This window comes from Panthera uncia (genome assembly GCF_023721935.1).
Source record: "Panthera uncia isolate 11264 chromosome A1 unlocalized genomic scaffold, Puncia_PCG_1.0 HiC_scaffold_16, whole genome shotgun sequence".
In the NCBI taxonomy this organism is placed as follows: Eukaryota; Metazoa; Chordata; class Mammalia; order Carnivora; family Felidae; genus Panthera; species Panthera uncia.
This window is the reverse complement of record NW_026057576.1, coordinates 67366082-67389518: the sequence shown is the minus strand read 5'-3', so window position 1 is coordinate 67389518 and position 23437 is coordinate 67366082. Positions and strand designations below refer to the sequence as shown.

The following is a 23437-nucleotide window of genomic DNA, read 5'->3' as shown; positions in this document are numbered from 1 at the left end:
CAGCTCAGAGCAAGTGGGATGAAGAGTTCATGGCGAAATCCCCTTCTTTGGAGGAGAGTGACATAATGCGGAACGTGGTCAGCTACGGCATTAGACCTGAAAGTGTCCCAACCCCTCCGTTCAGTATTTTTTAACGTAAAATTTGGCAGGTTTGACAGCCAAACATTCTCTTGCTGTTTTTAACTTAATACTTGCATTTTCCCTCTGGAAGTCCTGAGGGCATCTGGAACAGGTCCCTTTCACTCTTCTGAGCCCATGCATGTAACTGATCACGTGTCCACATTCTGACATTCCAGCTTTGAATGTATGTTAATCCTTAAACTGCTGTGAAAACATAAAGCCCATGAATCAATTTGTGAGGGTGTGGAAAAGCCAATAACAAAGTGACTTTTTCTGTGTTTTCAGTGTGAGAAAGATATCAAGTGTGCTTGGAATTTCTGTAGACAATGGTAAGATTTAATCAGGTTGGAGTCTGCTTATGAGGCCGCTTCACTTGCAAACTGAGACCTTTTCGTTCATCTTGCCTTCCTAACTTTGGGGCTTTCTAACTTCACAGTAGAGATTCTACCAAAAAGGGGGAGCATAGTTTTAATTTACTTTTTTCAAATCATCAGAGGGGACATGGCGTCATGTACTAGTTCTAGAAACATGTACATGTTTCATCTTTCTAAGGGTTTCTCAAAGCAGAAAACCTAAAAGAATATCAGCCATGCAGTATTTTAAAAACTAATGGCGATCATTTATAATAAATACCATTTCTGTTAGTGACATGTTCTCTGAATTGTTTCATCTTTTCTCCAGGTATAATGCAGCTAGTTGTTTAATCTAGACGATTACTTGTTCTCATTCCATGTCTTTAATGTAGTTATTAATTAATATCTTCTCATCATTTCTAATCATAGGAATTGCACTCATTGTGATCTTCATACCTCTTTCTTAATATAGGCTAAGAGTAAAGACAATATTCTCAATACTTTAAGTTGGTAGTAGTTCAGAGTAAGAAGGCCAAGGAATCGAAATATATAACAGCTGTCCCCTCTTCTACCCCAACGAAGTTAAATGCAATGGGCATAGACTCTCTATAAAATTCTAAGCTTAATATAGATCCGTATTATGTTTGCCTGCCACACACTGAATTGGTAGCTTTCAAGAGCTAGTTCTGAGTCCTATACTCAGCTGCAGGACATATGTTAGTAACACATCTAAGGCCACAGCACTTCATTTTTTCACCTCTTGTCTGTTAGGGCTTTTTCTAGCTCTGTAGCCAAGGGGTTGAAACAAACAAAACAAAAAATTTTGTTGTTTTTTGTTTTCATTTCCCATTTAGCAAACAGAAATTAAATTCCCATTGTTCTGCAGAAGTTGCTACACGGCCTTTGTGCAGATTATAACACAGGGACTACCTCGCCATCAGTTGAAATAAATACTTAAACTTTAAAGCACTTTAAAAAATAAATCAACAGACCAAGTCCCCACCTCCAAAGAATCATTCAGGAAACACAGAAAACAAAAGTCAAGTGAATGATCGGCACATGAATAAATAACCTTAATCCACTAAGAACTACGGCAGCTTCTCCCACTGCAAACAGATTTTGCAATGGTGGCTTGAATTGGAGGGGAGAGACAGCTGGCTGTGTTTTGTAGCCAAGGACCATATTGCTAACGTGGTTGATATCCATCCTCTCTTCCTGCTACCCACGGAGAGCCCGTCCTTCCTGCCTCTCTCCTCTTTGTTCCCATAGTTTCTGCTTCAGTCAGTTTTCAGTGACACCATCCTCCATCAGAGCTTCTCCTTCTGCCTTCCCAATAAACAGTGTGTAACTGATTCTTTGAGCCTTCTCCTGTATTCCTACAATTCCTGCTCATCCCAAATTGGTTCTGGTGTCTCACAGTCCTTGCATCTTCTTCAAGAACTCAGTCTTCATTTACATCTCTAAATCTGATGATGTATTTGGGTGGTGTCAGCCTTTCCCTCTGTTAGCTTTTTGAGCTCCAAATTGTCAGTTTGCCCAGAAGCCACAGAGAAGTATGTGCTATATGTATACATGTGTATGTGTGTGAGCATGTATATGTATATATACATACATGATTATTTTCACACCTGTACCTGGGTGTTCTGTGGGAAGTCTGTAGGTATATATGTCTTCCTAAAAAATTCTTCTTTAACAATGAATACAGTACCTTCTGTTGGACCATCCAATATATGACATAGATCCAGTATGTGAGAGATTTGTAGGGTGCCAGAGTCTACAATGAATTTCTTTTTTTTTTTTTTTTTTTTTTTTTAATTTTTTTTTTTTCAACGTTTTTTATTTATTTTTGGGACAGAGAGAGACAGAGCATGAACGGGGGAGGGGCAGAGAGAGAGGGAGACACAGAATCGGAAACAGGCTCCAGGCTCCGAGCCATCAGCCCAGAGCCTGACGCGGGGCTCGAACTCACGGACCGCGAGATCGTGACCTGGCTGAAGTCGGACGCTTAACCGACTGCGCCACCCAGGCGCCCCTACAATGAATTTCTTTTAGAAAAGAATAAAAATAGAAAGAGTCCCCCATACACCACTGCATTTTTTGTTTTGCCTTTTTCTTTGAGTAGGAAAGGCTTTGCCAGGCCTCAGCTTGACCAGCAGGGAGCAGCAGAAGACCACAGGAAATTTAATTCAATGGAGGCCAACTTTCATGCCCCCATTAGCACATCCATGTAGGACGTGGGAAGGGACACCATATGCAGTACACATGTCACCGTGGCAGGTTCTTACTCTTGGATTTTGATAGGAAACAATGAAAATTACAAATCCTACTGTGCTCAAAATAGTCTTTAACTATTTCAAAAAAAAAAAAAAACACTCAAAAGATACAGAGAGGTTCATTAACTTTGAGTCATTACCCAGGTACATGAAAAGTAAATGTGTATAACATTAACACATTGACCTTTTTATTGTAAAGTACCTCCATTGTATGTCAACAGAAGACATTTGTGTCAAATGGTATATTGAGAGTGATAGCTGCATATAGAGTATTTTATATAAGCCAAGCTATGAGAGGGAAGCTAAGTGAAACACGTTTGCAAATAGGTGATACATGTGCAAAACATATAAAATAACACCTTGCATTTACTTTGATGTTATATGTTGCCCTAGGAATATATTAAATCTATTTGTATGAGAATTCATATTTCCCACTGGTATGAGGGGGGGAAAGCCAGCAAGAGGTAGAAACACTTCAAGAAAACCTGTGTTTCATATAATCCAGTATAAGAGAGAGTTCAAGGTCATGGAGTAAGTTGCAGAGAATTAGATTTCAGGTCATTATGCAAAAGCATTTTCTAACTGAACTGCCCATTAGCTAGCGTGGGCACTTGGAGCTGGAGGTGTGAAAACAGAGACTGGATGAAGACCCACTGGGGGTATTCTCCAGGTTACTTAAACATCACAAGAGAAGGTGAGGAGTTGGACGAGTAGGTTTGTAAGACCCCATCTAACTCTGGAATTCTTTGATGTCTATGAAGTACAAGTAAGAAAATGAGTATCAGTGATAAAGTTCCTTGATATAATATTGAATTAATAGGAAAGATACAGAGAATGCATATATCCTCTGAAGTAAAATTAATATTTTTCAAAAGGTTTTAAGCCTGGCAATATATTTTTTAAAATAGGTAAAAATGGACTTGGATGCTTTGAAGGCATACATATACTCAAGATAGTAAATGAAATGTTTGTTTATAAAGCCACTTTTTTTGATTCTGAGACAGTTTCCTTTATTGAGAAATACATTTTTGCACATTTTCTAGCATTTATAATATCAGGGTATATCTTTGAGTTATAACAGACCTATCTTACACCTGTATCTTACCTAGTACATCTAATATGGCAGCCAGTCATTGGTACTTCTTGTAATTGATGGGGTTTCAGAACTCAAAGTCTGGCAAAATGCCTGTTCAAAGTCAGTCATGTTTATGTTTTTAATACCCTTAAAAAGGACTTTAAATTAAAATGTATACATAAACCAAGTGTTTTCCCAGTTTGAGATGTAAATCCCATAACAGGTACTATTTTCAGACACTGCTCAACATTAGGTTGAGGCATTGGTCAGAGAGAGCAGATGGCATAACCATTTCCTCGAGTATAAACTGAGATTTTAGACTCATTCCACAAATCATTTTGAGCATATTTGTGTGTGTGTGTGTGTGTGTGTGTGTGTGTGTGTGTGTGTGAATCAGAGGACAGACAGCAAGATCACGTAAGTTTTGCCTGGGAATATTATTCCTTATTTCTCCTGTTTCCTCTCTGCTCATTTGTGAGGAAAACCTTTTTAGCAGTAAAAATGGGATGGAGATGAACAATAGATGATGTAGGGGTTGGTCCACCTGCTACATTGCAAAAATACATGCAGTTAGTAAACGCTGGAGACCATGAGTTAATAAACCTGGGAGACTGGATCTTCCACATTTGGGGACTTCTTTTTTTCTTAATTAATCAGTTAATTTATTTTTAAATTTACATCTAAGTTAGCAAACAGTGCAAAATGATTTCAGGAGTAGATTCCAGTGATTCATTCCCTGTGTATAACACCCAGTGCTCCTCCCAAGTGTCTTCTTTAATGCCCCTTACCCATTTAGCCCATCCCCCTACCCACAACCCCTCCAGCAACCCTCAGCTTGTTCTCTGTATTTTAGAGTCTCTTGTGAACATTTGGGGACTTCTTTTAGCAAGAAGATTCCTTGTCATTTAGTAGTATTTACATTATTCTCATAAAATGTATTGTTTTCTGGATTTCTATTATATGGGCCAGAGGGAAAAAAATTAACAATAAAAACAAGAATTCTGGTTTCATAAAGGGTAAGGGCAGCTGTTGAAAAGAAAGTGCCCCCTATGAGAATACATATCTGACTTCTTCGAGCTCGAATGTCCTCTCATGTTTGGAAAAGGCATGTAGCTGTGTCCCTCCCACCACATCACCTCTGATGTCATGGCAGTGGAGAGGGGGAGACAGTTTACAGATGTGGTCAGCATTATTCAGTCGAGCTGTTCTGGTAACAGTTTATTAAACAGAGCAAGGTTAATTAAGTCTAACATAGCAGATGACATTAGATAGGGGAAGAAATCTCATCCCTGGCCTCTGAGTGTTTAAAAGATTTGGGGATTCTAGAATAAATCCTTTATCACAGAGTGACATCAGAACAAAAAGTGTGTACATAAGAGCAGTCCATGATGTGCATGCCAAAGATGGCACACTGGGGAAGGGAGGAAGTCCTCCTCTCCCTGACCAGCCTGGCTGAAGACAGTCAGTGCCCCGAGCGCTGTCCCCTAGGGAAAATCAGTAGGGTTGGTTAACACAACACTTCTTGCTTGCTGGGGTCAGAATCCACTTAATCAGCTTCAGTGAGTTGCTGACCAATACCTTAAGAACTTGCTTTTTCTCTTACGATCACTTTTTGGATATACCAAGTCAGTTCCTTTCCTATGGTAACCGCTGACTAAAGCCTTCCCTCGTGCACGGCTTTGTTCCAGGTGTTGAGACAAGCCTTCTCCACCGGAGCATCTCTCAGTAAACTGTCCCTGCAGTGTCTACCACTTACATAACCTCTCCATGCTGCCCCTTACTTTTAGGGGCTTTTTAATAACACCAGCTCAGGAATCCTGCTGATTTCTTGTTTCTTTTTTCTTTTTTTAATTTACATCCAAGTTAGTTAGCATATAGTGCAACAATGATTTCAGGAGTAGATTCCTTAATGCCCCTTACCCATTTAGCCCAGCCCCCCTCCCACAACCCTTCCAATAATCCTCTGTTTTGAGATGAGGGCTTAACAAAAAGCAAAATTATAACCAACTGTGGCTTAAAAAGATCATTTCTTTTATTCTTAGATAATTCAGACACAGGCAGACAGACTCCATATGAATCTGACTGTCCCCCTTAAGGAGATCAGATAGACAAGGTCAAGATTCATGGATGGTGTAAGAGTTTAGAGAAATTTGTCATTGTCATGTTTCCATACATGGATACGTAGTTATATAAAAACTTAACTAGCATAGCCATTGATTATATGTTTTAAAGACAACACATGGCCCAATTTCAGTCCTGGATTGGTCTAGACCTCCAGCTGAAAGTAAACACAGTGGAAATCCTTAAGTGTGTAGGCGATTGCATCTGCATACACGTAGCCAAGAAGTTACCTAGAAAAAGAAAATGTCAGTTCTGTGCCAAGAAAAAAATTAAAGTAATCACCAAAGCCAGTTCTTGGGACAATTTAACCCAGATCATTACCCATCAGTAGGGGTAAACGGCAGCCCTCAACAAAGGGTCTTTGTGACCTGTGATAATTTTGGTTGATCTAACAAAAGGTGCTGTATTTATTTGTTCCCCTCTTGCCCCATTGTATGATCACTTTAACAATAATTAACAGTCCGTTTTCCTCTTTCATCATCTCTGTATCTTACCAAACAAACCATGCCAAACGGGTGATGCCTTGGCTGACCTTATTACCAAAATATATCCATCTTTCTCAGTAACTTGGAAAGTCTGTTTTGTAGTCTTTTAAAAATCATTCTGTAACTCTGACATTTGCTCAAGCGAGAATAACATCGGGCTAGTTACTTTACTTTGTCCTAGTAACAGGTACTATGATATGGTGACCTGGATCAGGAATTTAGGGTGCAGTTTCTGGGTTTTTTTTCCCCCATTAATGGCCTCAAGAAAATTCTCTAGGTTTTCCGCACTTCATTTTCCTGATCTGTATACAAAGTGTCCTCCTCTCTGGAGTATAAAGAAAATTACCTACATAGTAAGTGTTGATTTGCTTACGCTCCTGGGAGAAAGACATTACATGACGTTTTATTATAGTGCCATCTTTCTTTGTCATCTAGATCAGTCCTGTAACATCTTTGCACCCCTGTATGTATTTCTGCTAATGCATATCATTTCATAATGTAATATCTCAAATTGTATGTCAAGCTACATTTATGTCAGTACTAAATTGAAGTTTATAGCCACGTATAGTAGATATCAGTTTGTATTTAAATTAGGATTCTTCAAGTCCTTTCCTTTTCTTAAATGTTTCCTTCAGACATACTGGCTTTCGTGCTTTTTGATAAAACAAGTAGAATACTATTAGCAGTGCAGTCAACTCTTGATTATCATGCCTAGTTCTTCACCTTAACGATTCAGCACTTACGTAGCATTCACCATGCGCCGGGCACTATTCTAAGAATTTCACAAATTGTAACCAACTTAATGCTCACTGCAACCCTTTGAGGTAGATACTATTATTGTCCCCGTTCTACAGGCCAGGACACAAAGGTATAAAGAGGCCGAATAACTTGCCCACGGTCACACAGCTAGCACGTGGCTGAGCTGGATTCAGGGACCAGCAGGCTGACCCTGGGCTCATTTTCTTAACCCCTGTGCTCCTCTGCTGCCTGTGTCCATGTGGGAAGCTTGGGAAGCCTCAGCCTCCTTCACCGCCCCTCCCGTCCCAGCAGCTCAGCCAAGTACTCGGTGGATTGGTGCCCACTGTGGGCTAACTGTGCGACTTAAGGCAAGCTGTTTAGCCTTCCTCTGCCTCTGTCTCCTTATCTGCAGAAAGGGTTTAATAATGTACATACTTCATAGGGCCATTGAGGGATTAAATGAGCGAATACATGTAAAGTTCATAGAATGATTGCTGGCACGTGGCCAATGCAAAATAAATGGTTGCTGCCATTCTTTCCCTTCCGGAATCATAGAGTCATAACCCAACAGATGCATTATTAATTACCTATCCCCTGCCCCACCACCGATGAAAAGGGCAAACAGGGAGACAAAGCCCCAAAGGAAGCCTTCCCTAAATAATCAAAAGTTGACTGCGTGATTGTATCGGGCCACCGCCCTCTCTGCAGCCCCCTGCAGTAACCTCGTGTTGTAATTCACGCAGGCTATGGCCACTCAGACGCTGACGTCCTTCACCAGTCCCTACTTGAAGCCAACATTGCTACGGAGGTGTGCCTTACGGCTCTGGACACTCTGTCTCTGTTTACACTGGCATTTAAGGTTGGTATTGAACAGCTGTTCGTGGTCAGAGCTTTTACCTTGTAAATTCATTGTGCGTGTTTAATTGAACCGGCAAGAGCTTCCTATATTGTATTTTTTGTCTCAGCGACTGTTTTTGCCCCTGTAAAGAAACCATAAACCCTTACAATCCCTTAATGAAACCGTTCCGTAGCTAATGACTCGAATTCCCTGAAATAAAATAAAGCTTACCAGTCAGGGTGTGACGGAACCAGTTCCTGGAGGTGGTTACCTCTTGGCCAGAAGAAAGCATCCATCTGGGGAACACGGTTTGCTGTGCCCTCAAGGGTGATAATATGGGAACCTGATCAGACATTGCCACCCCTACCACCTTTGAACATATCCAAATGTAGCGGCAGTTAAAATAAGTACACACGCATTCACCTTTTACAGTTTTTAAAAATCTGTCAGTAACTTCAGTGATAGAAACGTTTCAAGGATAGACAATAAAAGGTGGTGTTTGTCTTATTTGTAGGTTTTAGCAAGTAACAGTCAAGTAGGTAGAGATGGTCTCTCAAGCCACTCGCTTGATTTTAGGAACTTAACACTTACCTAGTCTTGCTAAACGATTTCTTCCATTTCTAGCGTGGAAGGAGGAAATTGAATTAGTGTTAATATGCCACGAATACCAAAACAGTGTGTTTGTTTCCAAGGATATTTGGAAAATGCAGCTAGAGTCGTTCTCTGCTTTACTTATCTCTGCTTCTCATAAAGCGCATTACTTTATTAGGATAAAAATAGTTGCCCTGATATCATGTCACTTTATTATAATATACCTTTATTCTTCTTAGCAGCCACACCACTCGTGTCCCCACGAAATGTCATTACTAGGAACCCAGATGAGAGACCAGGAAATGCGGACTCTAATCGAATATGTGTGAGGACAGCAGTGTCTTATTACACGGAGCCTCCACTCCTGTGGCTCTCAGAGTGTGGTCCCCTGGGTGGCAGCAGCTGGAAACCCTGGGAGCATGTTAGAAAGGCAGGTTCTCAGGCCCTCACCTAGACTGGCTGAATCCGAAAGTCTCGGGGTGAGACCTGAATGCTACCACTTGAGAGCCTCTGCTCTACCAGAACCACGTTTGGAACCTCTTTCCATTTTCTTTTGAGTGTTTTTAGTTAAAAACTATTGTCCAAATAGGCAATGACATGTTTAATGTGAGTGTTGGCCAGGGTATGCCTGTACCACTGCTAACTGAGAATCCTTAAGTTCGGAACAGTAGTTGGGACACGGCTTTTTGCCCTCTGCCTGGGCCCCACCGTGCCAACGAGCAGGAAAGCCTGGTGCTGTGTGGCCGGGGGTAAGGGCACATGCAGCAGAGGTGTGTCTGCGGGCACGTGAGAACAGTGACAGTTTCTTCACCGCACAGCCTACAGTCCATACTTAGCCCCCTTGAAAATGCTTGCCTCATATTAAAGAAGAGGTTTCATCAAGGTTCCCAGGTCTCCAGCGTCTGGCCACCAGGTAGGTTCTGCCCGATTCTTGAGAGAGAAACAACATCCGATGGTCCCTGCTTGTGACATTTATTGTCTGAATGTCTTTGGGAAAATTACCTCATGTCTCCAGACCTAAGATTTCTCATTTGTAAGGTTAGAAGAAAACGATCTGTCGCTCGTTGTTTGGTTAAAGTAGGATGGCCTTTGAAAGAATCTGCCACTTTGCGGATACAGACCAGGCTTTACCTCCCAGCTCCACCATTAGCCAGATTCTAAGCCTCGGCTGGGTCTGCTGGACATCTGGAAACCCTGGTTTCCTTACCTAGAACTTGGCAGTTATGCCTACTGTATCATGGATCGATAAGAAGTATCCCAAAACGTCTACCCTGTGTTCATGACTTCCTGGGCCCATGACAAAGGGTCTAACTCCTGAGACCCACAGAGAAGACTGAGCTTTAGTGCAGAGGTGGTCTCTGTCGAAGTCTACACGCCTGTGTGCAAAAACGTTTAAAGCTCTGCACCCCCATTAGGAAGTGGAAAGATGGGCAGATGTTACGGCATTATTGGATGCCATGCCACACTGCAGGCTTGCTGGTCTGGATTCGCAGGTTCATGAGGCCCCTGGCACGGCAGCCACTAGGATCTTCCTCTGCAGATATTTACTCAGCTGACTCACCATTTGGAGCGTATCAGAAAAATTAAATTCTTACACTGAGTTAACTGACATAATTGGAAAAAAATCATCTTCCACAGATACAGCACCGTCGTTACTGAGTCTCTTAATTGACCGCATCTAATAAGTTGCCAAGGATAGTCAAGAAATCATATTCTTTTTTTTTTTAATTTTTTTAGTGTTTATCCATTTTTGAGAGAGAGAAAGAGTGTGAGCGCATGAGCGGGTGCGGGGCCAGAGAGAGGGAGATACAACAGCTCCAGGCTCCGAGCTGTCAGCACAGAGCCCTACTCGGGGCTCAAACTCTTGAACCGTGAGGTCATGACCTCAGCGGAAGTCTGACGCTTAACCAACTGAGCCACCCAGGCCCAAGAAATCGTAGTCTTAATGAAAGAAAATGTTTGAAAAGACTTAAACCCTTAATAATAACGTTGTTGTTGTTGTTATTAGTTTCCTGCTATTTATTGAATGAAATTCCTGCTATTTATTTATTTATTATTATTCTGTGCCTCAAGCATTAATCTTCACGTTAGCCTGCTCTGGTGGATCTTCTTATCACTCATTTCAGAGATGAGGAGATTGAGACTGAGACAGGTTAAAAGATTTGCCCAAGATCACTGCACATTTGACCAGACGAAGTTCTTGTTCTCCATTAAGCCAGGCATGGCAGGGAGGTGGTGATAGGGGAGGGAAAGAGGGAGAAAGAAAAGCTAAGCTGAGTTATATCAAGGTAATTGAATGATCTCTCATGTAGAAAAAAAGAAGAGAATTACCAAACGCTTACCAGTTGCCGGTCCTGTGCTGGATGCTTTCACATGTGTTGTCTCATTTAATACATAAAAGGATGTGTTTTGTAAGCCAAGGTAGTTACATGCAGAAAAATAGTGTTCTTCTCTGGCTATTTCACAATGTCTATGATTAACACAACCCCAAGTCAATGCTGGCCTTTAATGATCTTTGATGATCTTTTTGATGGGTTTATAGATTTAATCTGATAATGTATTTTTAACAATTCCACGTAGTGCCTTTTCTTGATTTGAGCTGCATGGGGAGAATCAGTATGCGATGTTGGAGGGCGCTTGGATCATTGGGTTCTTCTAGGAAGTTTCTGGTCTGGTTCACACAACCGTGAGCCTGGTCTGCAAGAACGCATGAAATCAGGTCACCTTAGTGATTGTTGAGCGTTTGCAACTGACACAGCTCTTCTCTAAACTGGATTTTTAAAGCAATGTCTAAATAAAACTAAACGCTGTATGCCTAGGAAAGGTACATCTATTTTAAATAACATGGTTTTAGACCTCTCACTTTGGTACCCAAGGTTTAAGTTTGTTTTTATCCTGTTTCTGGATCTTTAAAAATTTGATTTTGAGCGTTCGTTCTCTGAAAGGCTCATTCTGCCAAGGAGGACGCGTTACAACAGTCAAACCTGCATGCACATCCGACAGCTCCTGAGATTTATTTACAACCTATTCTCCACCTTGTTGCTAGAGAATAGCCATGCCCTCCATATTGTTGCAACGTCTCATTTAATTTCCTGAATGAAATTCTCCTATTTTCAGGACAAGTCCATAGGGATAAAAAGGTGGACATGAGATACACTCTGTTGCTACCTGTGGTTACTTCTGAGTGGAAAAGTGAAGGGTGGTTCTGTTTTGCTTCCCACCTCCCAACCCCCGTCCTTTTTGAATGTTCAAACATTTTTTTTACATTTGTGTATATTACTTTCTAATTAGTGAAAAGAGACAGACATGCAGAGAGACCAAGAGAGGGAGAGAAGAAGATTGATTGGAAGTTGGCAGATGGCAGCTGGTACATGGGGTTGTGTCTGGGTTGAGAGGTCCTCTATCCCTTTACATGAGGGATTTTTTTTATATTTTCGTGTGAGTGAGTTTTAACTGCATTCTTGTATTTGGGTTTTGAGACCAGAACCCACGAAGACTAAATCCTGAAAATAGGAACACACACCTTGACGAGAAAGTGCGAGGAAGGAAAATTTAACTCCAGGGGGAAGAACTTGGAGACAGGCCAGTTCCATCAGCAAGACTAGGCTCCTGGCGATTTTTGTCCACACTATCTCTTCTGGATATCCTCCCCCAAAGAGTGCTGAGAGGAGGAAAGCTCACATCCAGATCTGTGCAAACCTTAATCCAGCCATAAGTAGGGAGGATGGTGGGCCCTGGAAAAAGTAATGTTCACAGACAACAAGCCAAGTGAGCAGTTCCCGGGACACTGGAACCACCCTTTCTTTTTTCCAGTTGGTAAACAGCTGCTCTTGGTTGAGAGTATATCATATTCAGTTAATTAAGTCATATTTTCTATTCATTAAATTGCTTCTCTTTCACATGATGGAATTCAGTACTGTGCTCAGTATTTCATGTTGTAAAGATCACTGTGGATTCCAGGTGTCCTACCAGCTGGGAGTACATCTGTGAGTCACTGGACCAACGAAAACAAAATTTATTCCTTGAGTAAAAATTTTTCTCCCCAAATAAGGTGAGGTCAATCTTAGAACTAACACCCCAGCCATAATTGGCTATTTAACAGAAATACTTGGACATAAGTTATCTCCAGTCATTTGGAAAAATTGTAAGATTGGTTTGAGACACTGGCCTCTTGACATTTTTTTATCATCATGTTTGCCTACTTGTCCCAAACACACACACCTTTGTGCAGACAGGCTTATCTGTATTTGAAGATGTAGCTCTTTAGTGTCACATACGCTAAGGCACAATGGTTGCATGCTGGCCTCTAGCTCGGTGACATCTATATCTACCTGTGTGTTCAGCAGTTGATGAGAGTTTTGAACAAAGTGTTCAATTAGTATGAATTTACGGCTGGTGTGAAAAGCCCTTGCAGAATGATGAGAGGTATGAATTGTGGCCCTGCTGTTTTGCTTTGTCAAGTAGAATCCATGATATTTAAAATCCTGCCGGCACCACTTACTGAGCCCGATCAAGGATGTGTCAGACACTTTCTGTACTTGACTCACGTCTTCGCAGTGTCTGCGCAAGGTCAGTTCTAGGGCTGCCATTTACAGGTGGGAAGAGGAAGACTCAGTTTACCTGTGCAGATCCATGCACATGATCAATGGGGCCTGATCAAAGCCTGTATGTTTTCCCACCTTACCAAGCTGTCTGGTTATTATTCATCACTTAACAGAGTCCCCTGAGAAGCCTGGAAAAAAACAAACTTACTTTTAGGGGACCTCACTTCAGTGGTTTTTTCCAGCCCACTCATCAGCCAAAACCTGTAATGGCACTTCTTTGTTGGAATTAAGATGTCACAAAGATTACCTCTGTATTGGTGGCTGGTAAACAGTAAAAATAAGTAAATAAATAGAAGCCAAATCAGTACTGAGGAATAGTTGTCCTTTAAACCACGTTACGGTATGCTAGGAAGTTTTATGATTAGTCCCTCCCTTATTAGAAAAAAGCAGGGGCGCCTGGTTGGCTCAGTCGGTTAAGTGTCCAACTTCGGCTCAGGTCATGATCTCACAGTTCATGGGTTCAAGCCCCATGTCGGGCTCTGTGCTGACAGCTCTGCTTCGGATTCTGGTCTCCCTCTCTCTCTGTCATTTCCCTGCTCATGTTCTTTCTCTCTCTCTCTCTCTCTCTCAAAAATAAACATTAAAAACATTTAATTAAAAGAGAAAAAAGAAAAAAAGCAGACTCTCCAAAGCATGAATTTGTTGTAGGCTTATTTGTATCACAAGAGGATTCTGTGTTTTCCTAGAGATTCATGGCAGAGTTTGTTTAAATTGTAAGTTGTCTTAGTACCTAGAAAATTGAACCTTTGAGTCTGAAAATTGTATGCAACCTAGCTGAGGTGTCCAGTGGGTCTCACTAACCAAGCTGTCCTTCTGTGTTTTAAGAACCAGCTCCTGGCCGACCACGGACATAATCCTCTCATGAAAAAAGTTTTTGACGTCTACCTGTGTTTTCTTCAAAAACATCAGTCTGAAACGGCTTTGAAAAATGTCTTCACTGCCTTAAGGTCATTCATTTATAAGGTGAGCTGCTTCCCCGGGGGATGTCCTCATCGATGACCATACTTGTCTGCCTTGCACCTGGGGTTGAAGGGAGCACTGATCACCACGTGGGCCTCGCTCTCTGCTGTTCCCCCCAGTTTCCCTCGACGTTCTATGAAGGGAGGGCCGACATGTGTGCTGCTCTGTGCTACGAGATCCTGAAATGCTGCAACTCCAAGCTGAGCTCCATCAGAACCGAGGCCTCCCAGCTGCTGTACTTCCTCATGAGGAACAACTTCGACTACACTGGAAAGAAGTCCTTTGTCCGGACGCATTTGCAAGTGCGTGTAGTTTCACTTTTCAACGCGGGTGTACCCTATGGGGTTCTGTTTTAGCAGGAAGATTTTGTCGCGCTTACCGATAGACCTCAGTGTAAGCACAACAAGGTATGGCCTTGCAATGGAAAATTGGAAAGTCACGTTCACTGGTTTGGTTTGTTTCATTCTCCACATTGTAAGATTTGGGCCCAGAATGTGTTTCTGTCGGTAAAGGGACATTTGAAAATTGACTCGGTATTGGACCGACTGAAATTCCATTGAATCACAATCTATTAGAATCTACATGAGGATGCCCAATAGCGAACATCTTAGCTGAAAAACATAGAAAGTCCATAGTGGTTCTTTTCTGTCTTCCATCTACTGACATACCTACCATCCCTCCAGAGTTAACATGTCTCAGATGCTCTGCTCTAGGAACCGTGCAAGATATGGAAAAGTCTTAAGTATTTTTATAGACTCCCTTTTTCTACAAACTCATGTAGGAGTGCCTTTTCTATCTCTGTTTATTCCTTTTTTAAGTAAATACTTATTGTTTGCAAACTACATGCTAGAATTCACAGATACAACCATGAACCAAACAACCCTCCCCTGGCCCTCATGGAGTGTACAGTCCACTGGAAGACAGACCCCATTGTCGGTGCGCTGTCCCCAGTGCCGTGATAGAGGAACTTGAGTGCACCATGGAGGGGAGGAGCATCTGGCCGGGGCAGGGAGGCTTCTCAGAAGATGGGAAGGAGCAACAGAGGTTAGCACATCTAGAGGGTGAGCATGTGTCAGGCCATGGATGCACCAGGGGAAGGGCCTATCCAGGGAGCTGGACGACGTCCTCATGGTGAATTAAGAATACGGGTGAGAGCAAGTCAAGAAGACATCATTGCATATTTGGAGGGATCACCTGCACCTAGAGCTGACAATGGATCAGGGGAGTCAAGGGCTCAGCTGGAGAGACTTTGGGGAAACCTTGGTCAAATCCAGGCCAGAGAGGATGGTGCCCTAGACTAGGCATGGTAAGGTTAGAAGAAGAGCATGAGTTCACAGTGCTTAGAGACTGATTGTGAAGGAATGGAGGGGATGGTGAAGGAAAAGGAGGGAATAAGGATGACACCCGTTTTTTTACTTTGTATAACTGGGTAAAGGCAGAGCACTTCACAGACCCCAGTAAAGACAGGTGCTCCCCCCCCTGCATAGTTAATATGTAAATGTTTTAATAAAAAAGTATAAAGGACAGTCCACTTATTGAATATTTAGTGTGTATAAGCTCAAACCAGTAACTGATGGGGTAAGTGATAAGGTCTCCCTTTTTATTAGAGAAAGCAAGTAACTATCCAAGTGATAAGGTCTTATCTGATTCTCGTGCCTAGGTCCTCCTGATTAGCATTTTGCTGTGCAAACAAAATACTTAAGGATAGCAAAGTCACCTTCTGGAATGATTCTTGGAAGGGGAAAAAGATGACTCAGGCATTGTTTCCTGCACTGAAATGATCTGTGCTCAAAACTTTGCACATCCTAACTGAAGACAAGAGCCAAGTTTAGGGAGTCATTTGAAGGTGAAATGATCTGTTCACATTTGTGTGTCCCTAAGGTCATTATTTCTGTCAGCCAGCTGATAGCAGATGTTGTTGGGATCGGGGGAACCAGATTCCAGCAGTCCTTGTCCATCATCAACAACTGTGCCAACAGTGACAGGCTCATCAAGGTGGGTGGCCCCCAAGACTGCCTCATCATCTGGTGTGTGTGCGGACAGGCAGAACACAGCTGAACCCGTGTGTCCTTCTTCCACCTTGCTTTAGCACACCACCTTCTCCTCGGACGTGAAGGACTTGACCAAAAGGATCCGCACAGTTCTGATGGCCACCGCCCAAATGAAGGAGCACGAGAATGACCCGGAGATGCTGGTAGACCTCCAGTACAGTCTGGCCAAGTCCTATGCCAGCACTCCCGAGCTCAGGAAGACGTGGCTGGACAGCATGGCCAGGATCCACGTCAAAAATGGGGATCTCTCTGAGGTAGTCCTGCAAGCCTCTCAATCTCGGATTTTGGGAGAAACTAGTTATGTCTCATTCGCTAGAAGAAACCAATTTTAACGGGGCACCTGTGTGGTTCAGTAGGTCAAGCATCTGACTTCGGCTCAGGTCACGATTTCACAATTCATGAATTCAAACCCCACATCAGGCTTTCTGCTGTCAGCGCAGAGCCTGCTTCGGATCCTCTACCCCACCCCACCCCTGCAGCCCCTCCCCGCTCACTCAAAAATAAATCAACATTAAAAAAAAAAGAAAAGAAACCAATTTTAAGAAAATATCCCAGTAATTAAAGAAGTGATACTTCATAGTCTTCTAAGCATCTCGGTAGTTTACAGCATGGTAGAGGCATGTTCCTGCCACAAGAGAGCATTTTCTGAAAGCTCTTAGCACCTATGTTCACATAGATGGCCTGCTGATTCCAGTGTGCTCAGCTCCTGCATCGAAACTTCTGTCTAGTCCTAAAATCCAGCTCTTTTATGATGAAGTTTAATTTTCCTGTTCTTAAAGCAATGATAGGACATTGCTGTTTCCTTTGTGAGGTGGTCTGTTGTCTGTGGATGTGGTAGGTGTGAGAGCACTACCCTTGTACAGAGGGGCCACATTTCCCTAAGTAGACAGAGTGGCGGCAGGGAGCTAGGCGCGCAGGCCCCGGGGACAGACTGAATCTCACGTCCAACTCTCACTAAGTCTGTGACATTGAGTCCATTGTTAACCCCTCTGGGTCTCCATGACATCATCTGTAAAAGGGGCAAAATCAAAGAAAGCAGTAGGCTGTATGGCAGGGTCTTTGTTCCCCCAAAAACTGTTTATGATTTGTGCCTAAGACATTTAGGTATGATCAACAGTATTACCAAAGAAGCATGCTTTTACTTTTAAACTTCTGTTAATTGTCTAAATTAGTAAAATTATGTTCTACATCTGAAAGTTTCATGTAGCTATTTTTATGTATTGATTATTCAAGAAGTCCATTCTGTTTGACCATAAATTTATTCTGAACTATATTTTAGCTGTGATAACAGTGAATTACATATTACTGGTAGGAGTGATTTTTCTGTCATTCTGACAAGAACCAGGGGTTCAGGCATCAGAATCAGGTTCATTTCCAACAGCTATTTGTGATTTTTTTTTTTTTATAACACTGTGGCAACTTAGTAAAAAAAAAAAAAAAAAAGAGATTATTTTTATTTTTCTTTCATTTTAAGGTGTTCATAATGTTATCTAACATTAACATTAATTATAACATTAAGTTATAATTTTGGTTTATAATTCTATGTCGGGAAGTAGTTACTACATTTTCTTAAGTTGAGAGAAAAATATATTAGCTGCTGAAATATGAGAACTTCTCCCAGAATCTAGGAAGACACACACCTTTTCTTCAAATGGGCCTCTTTTTACCTTAAGAGAAATGATGCAGGAATTTTCAATAGTATAAGAAAAAATGCTTTTTTTATCTTTTATGTTAAAATTCAGTAATTCAAAATAGAAATGAGACTTAGTATATTTACTACCATTTGTCTCAATTTGCAATTTGTTTCAAAATTTCATTTTATGTGAAGTGTTCCACCTTTTTCAAAAGGTAAGATGTCAGCCATTAGAACCCTAGTTCCCTTGAGACCTATTGTAAGTACGTGCAGTCATTAGATTCCTGTCCGTGAGCATTATGATATGATTCTGAAGCATGTGTCTTTTATTGTAGGCAGCGATGTGTTATGTCCATGTCACAGCCCTGGTGGCAGAATATCTCACGCGGAAAGGTAAGGAATGATTCCTGTGTTTTGTGAAATGAATACAGAACTGTACAAAGCAGCAAAGACAAGTGAGAGCCGTTCAGAAAGATCGGGAGGTGGGAGGTTTGGATGTGTGTGTGTGTGTGTGTGTCTGTGTGTCTGTGTGTCTGTGTGTGTCTGTGTGTGTGTACGCTATATTCATTATTTTATTCACATTTGCTTGGCTTGGTAGGCACAGCAGAAATGCCAGTATCAAAAACAAAACTGTATGGCATGTTATTGTATAACCTTTAACTAATGGCTCTGTCTTGCAAAAAACTAGTTAATGAGCTTTGCATCTGGGTGTCCTTGACTGGCCAATCTCAAGCTGAGATTTATTTTCCCTTAAGATTCCCACTGGAACTGTTTATCAATCAAATGGCAATTGTAACAGGAGATTATTTGACAGTGTTTTCTGGAACCGCGGCCCAGTTGGCTTTACTATGTGGGAAGGCAGCCTTGCTGGCTAGAAACCTCGCCTCCCCAGGGAAGGAGGAGAAGGCAGGAGCGTGTGGGTGCTGCTCATTTGTGCATTATGTGTTTGTTCCCAGATGAGCAGGCCATGAATTTGTTCACAGGTTCTTTTGGTTAAACACCAGTCGTTCATTTCCAGTTTGAAATCAAGAACACCAAGGTTTCTAGAAAAGCTGGTCACGTGTGCCTGTGTCCTAGAGCACAGCAGCACCAGATCTGGCCAACAAGAAGTACATTTACAAAGTGAGAAATGATATAAAGTCATGTGCCAAGGCCAGGGAATTTCTGTATTTCTGGGACAGCTGGCTGTTTGGAATGGAATTTAAGGGAGTCTAGGCTTATCCTACATCAGAGCCCAAACGAGAAAGAAATTAAAGAAGGGCTCCATATTCTCTTGCTACTAGCATGATTTCCTGTTGAGACCTTTTGTCAGGTAACACATTTCCTCGTGTTTAGAAGCAGACATAGCCCTCCGTCCGGAGCTGCCCCTCTTCCCCTACAGCCACAGCACCTGCCAGAGGAGGCGCCGGGGAGGTGAGCCTGAGGGTGGGCCCGGCCCCCAGGGCCCCTGCTGCCCCATCCACATGACACTTAGAGGTGTGGGGGTTTTCTCTTGCAACGCTGCATGGATAGGCTCGGCTCTCCTTCCCTCCCTTCCTTTCCTCTCCGGTTTCCATGGCAATCTCTTCCTGTGCAAGGACCGGAGGCACTTGGGCCACCCTTGTAGTTGTCCCCCTGGAGCTGAGGTGCATATTTAAACGTATTCTTTACTGGAAACCTGGGTGGTTGGCTTCTGTAGTTTTGCTTTTTGTACATTAACATAGCCTCAAACTCCTAGATTAATGCTTGCCATAGGGGAAGCTTTTGTCTCCAAAGACTAAGAGCAAGTCTCCAGTGGGACAGTGGCAGAGACCTCAGACAACCCGTGAATGGCTCCGAAACCCTGACCATCGTGTCGCAGAAAAATACCTGACGTCACAATCTACTCTTTCGGGACTTGATTTCAAAATACTCTATACTCTTTTTTCTGAATTAGGGGAGGTCTCCATTCAAGTTTTGACTTCTGTTTTGTTTTATTGTAAAGTGATCTCAAAATAGAGTGGCAAAGACATTTGAGGTCCTTTCTGTACTTGATCACCTTTGCCCAGCTGGCATTGTCCAACTGACACAGAACTTTTCCCCAGTGACTCCCAAGTTGAGTGAAGGCCCCAAATGGGCCATTATCGCTTGAGGCCTTTATCCTTATCCCGGTTGTTTATCCCAGCTCCAGCCTTCTACCATCTCCCCCAGAGAATCTGAGTGCACAGGCCCCTGAAGCATTCATGCTGTACGGGCTCCTGCTCTTCTGTTTTGGGGAAGAAAGAAGGCCTCTCCTTACCCCTCGGACAGCAGATATGGAACCAGCTAAGACAAGCTCTCCACTCATGGCTGCAGCTCTTGAGTTACATCTTGGTAGAATGCTTTGTGAAAGAGAAAAGCGAGTTCTAATCTGAGTTCTGGGTTACCCCCAGCCAGAGTTGGGGAGGTGACAGCTTGAAGGAAACAGTCCTTTTTGAGTCCTGTGTTTCGCTTTGATTGGCTTTGGCTTTATTTTTCTTGGTATCTGAGCATGGTCCATCTTACCAAATCAAATTAAAGTTACTTTTTTAACTATTAATTGGATCCAATACGTGTTTCCATTTATTTACGGTTTATTTAAGGATTACATATATTTTAATAAAGGTGGGTGAAAAATTAAAATGAGCAAAGAATTGAGGGAGGTGAGGTGAACTATGAGGAAGCAGATGAAAAGTACCCAGTGGCTCCCTGTGAGAATGGGAGCCTGAGACATAAGAGGTTTCAAAGTCAGTCGTGTCATTCAGCACAGAAACGTGGCAGGCGGGGAGAGCCCTCCAGGTCCAACCAGTTGCAGGTCAGTGACCAGCTCTCTCCCCTGCTGTCTCCATTCTAGGCATGTTTAGACAAGGATGCACAGCTTTCAGGGTCATTACCCCAAACATAGACGAGGAGGCCTCCATGATGGAAGATGTCGGAATGCAGGATGTCCATTTCAACGAGGTGAGCGCCTTGGCGAGCGTGGGCTTGTTGGGTCATGGAGTGTCTCAGGGCCGGCTGTGCTCTGCACACAAGGGTTTTCTCTGGGCAGCTGCTGGCTGCACACTTCGCTCTGACCAAAATAATGCTCCAGACGGCTGACACAGAGCAGCGAAAGCTATGCCATCCCCCTGTCTAGGATTTCCTCCTTGTCTCTGGAAAGAGCTTGAGCAGCTCATTTAGGAGGGAAGTGAAGCTGAGAGCTCAAACAGTTGTGGTAATAGGTGCAGTATTCTGACCAGAAGGTTTCTCATTCTTTCCAGCCATTAATTTCTCCAGTTGATGGGTTTTATTGCTATTTTAATCTGACTTTTATTAGCACCACACTCTGCCCAACTGAACTAACCGGCCACTCTGACTTTTAAATCAGTGTCTCCGACACTGACCTCTCCCTCATGTCCACAGACACTCAAAGCCATGAGAGGCCAGACTGGGCTCCAGGGCAGAGCAGACCTGGTTCCCTGCCTCCATTGGAGTGCCTTAGTCCAGATTCTTCTCACCATTAGTAAAGAAGACCACCCCGTCCTACCCCCAATAGAGATCAGAAAGTTTGACCTAAGATCATCATGGCAATTTCTGTAATTTTCTTGCCAAAACAGGATCACCTTGCAGCCACTTATCTGGAACCAGAAAGCTTTGAAATAAAGCTAGGAATTTGAACAAATTCCAGTTGTCTGCTTATGTTCCCTGAATTTCCTCTTTGATCAATGTCTGCCAGAAAGGTTTTTCATGTGTGCCCGCCTCTCCTCAGCTCAGGACAGAATGAAACAGTCAAGGGAAAGCTAGTTGATCCTGCCTGTCTTTTAAATAAAGAAAAATAAAATTGTCTGTTTCTTCATGTAGAGAGAAAGAACAGAGAAAGAAAGAAATACATTCTTCCTCTGTTGTATTTGTTTTTATGATGTGGAGGTCCTACAATTAAAATTATGACTTTTAATCGTGTTCTTGCCCAGTAAGTAGAGCCATGATCAGACATCCTCAGTGACATTAACCAGGACATGTTAGCAGATCACACTTTGAGTCAGTTCTCAAAGTGTGGTTGAGGGAACCCCGGACCTTTTAGGAAGTCTTTGAGGTCCTTCCTTTTCCAACTGGATGTGTGTGTGAGGCTGGACTTTCTTTGTATACATCGTCCAGAACAGCATATTGAACAGATTGAAAGCAGAAGCAAATATGAGAATTCAGGTTTCTCCTATGACATCAGATGTTAAAGAGAGCTGCAAAAACGTAAAATAGTGCTACTTTTTCCCCTAATTTTTTTGGGGGGGGAGGGGTGAAATTTTTTTCATAAAAAATGTTATTTTTTCATTAACATAGAATAGGTTTATTATTTTAATTAAATTAATAAACCTTTTAGCATTTTCCAGTTTCCAGTCCATATAATATATGTAAATATTGACAGATAACACCCATATACATAAAAGTTCTCAGTAATTTTTAAGGAATTCTCAATAATTTCAGTGATATATAAAGGGGTCTTAAGCCCCCAGAGTTTAAGAACCACTGTCCTAAGTTGGTCTCAAATGAACCTCTCAATTAAAAAGTAAGCATGAAAAAGAAAGATAATATATTGAATGCATTTCACATGTAAATATTAAAATAACTTTAACCACAATAAAGTTTTCTGAGTAGCCCGAAGGATTAAAAAAAAAAAAAAAAACAGCAACAACAAAAAAAAGGCCAGTTATTACATGGCGTTAATAGTTCAGCTGCCTCTCTACCTTGAAATGCCTGGACAAAAGGTAATTTTTAATTTTTGCTCTGAAGTGTGCGACCTGTCACTGAGGTAATAAGGCTTGCACGCTCTTGGCTTTGAACTCCTCCTTCAAGGTGTTTGACTGGGTTCTTCTCTGAGAAGAGGCTTGAATGTATTGTCTCCTTGCAGAAAGCACCCTTGTCCCCCGTGCCTAAACAGACCTCTGGAGTCCAGCATTTTGTTTAGAATTTGGTAAGGAAAGCAACTATGCCACGAACAACTAAGGAGTTGAAAGTAAACAGTTCTCAGTAACCTGTCCCGCGGGGATGATAAATGAAGCTCAGGTCAGCCCATCTGACTAAGTATCAGGCTGGAGTAGTCACTGCCAGCAAGGGAATCAGCCTAGGAAATCATGTGCAGGCTTTCCTGAGGAAATTTGTGAATGGCATCCAGTCTGATAACTAAACATGTGAGGGGGTAACTTTATCAATTATTTCCAGAATATGGATTTTCCACCCTGTCCTTGAAGCATAAAGTTGGTAAATATTTAACAAGGTCCATAGTACGTGACGATCTATAATGATTAGGGTATGACTTGGTGGGGTTATAAAGTCGTGTGCAACCCCTGCACATCAAGACTGAAACTAGCTGGGAGTTGAAAGAATAACATGTTCTGAACAAATTTTTTTTAATGTTTGTTTACTTGAGAGAGAGACAGAGAGACAGAGCATGAGTGGGGGAGGGGCAGAAAGAGAGAGAGACACAGAATCGGAAGCAGGCTCCAGGCTCTGAGCTACCAGCACAGAGCCTGACGTGGGGCTTGAACTCACAAACTGCGAGATCATGACCTGAGCCGAAGCCGGAGGCTTTACTGACTGAGCCACCCAGGCACCCCAAGAATAACATTCTAAAAGCCAGGAAAACAG

General features: G+C 42.3%; 1 protein-coding gene across 10 annotated transcripts in view; it reads left to right on the top strand.

Moving 5' to 3' along the window:
• Positions 1-23437, top strand: part of DOCK9 (dedicator of cytokinesis 9) — a 290594-nt gene that overhangs the window by 239942 nt on the left and 27215 nt on the right. For 4 of the 10 annotated variants that reach the window (XM_049647477.1, XM_049647479.1, XM_049647480.1 and 1 more), the window contains exons 39-46: positions 7909-8024; positions 14024-14161; positions 14278-14460; positions 16040-16153; positions 16248-16463; positions 18178-18235; positions 19178-19255; positions 20673-20779. In XM_049647477.1, the coding sequence (XP_049503434.1) occupies positions 7909-8024; positions 14024-14161; positions 14278-14460; positions 16040-16153; positions 16248-16463; positions 18178-18235; positions 19178-19255; positions 20673-20779 (1010 nt within the window). Of the gene's footprint in view, positions 1-405; positions 450-7908; positions 8025-14023; positions 14162-14277; positions 14461-16039; positions 16154-16247; positions 16464-18177; positions 18236-19177; positions 19256-20672; positions 20780-23437 lie in introns of all 10 variants that reach the window. The other 6 variants (XM_049647481.1, XM_049647484.1, XM_049647482.1 and 3 more) reach the window with 3 other exon arrangements.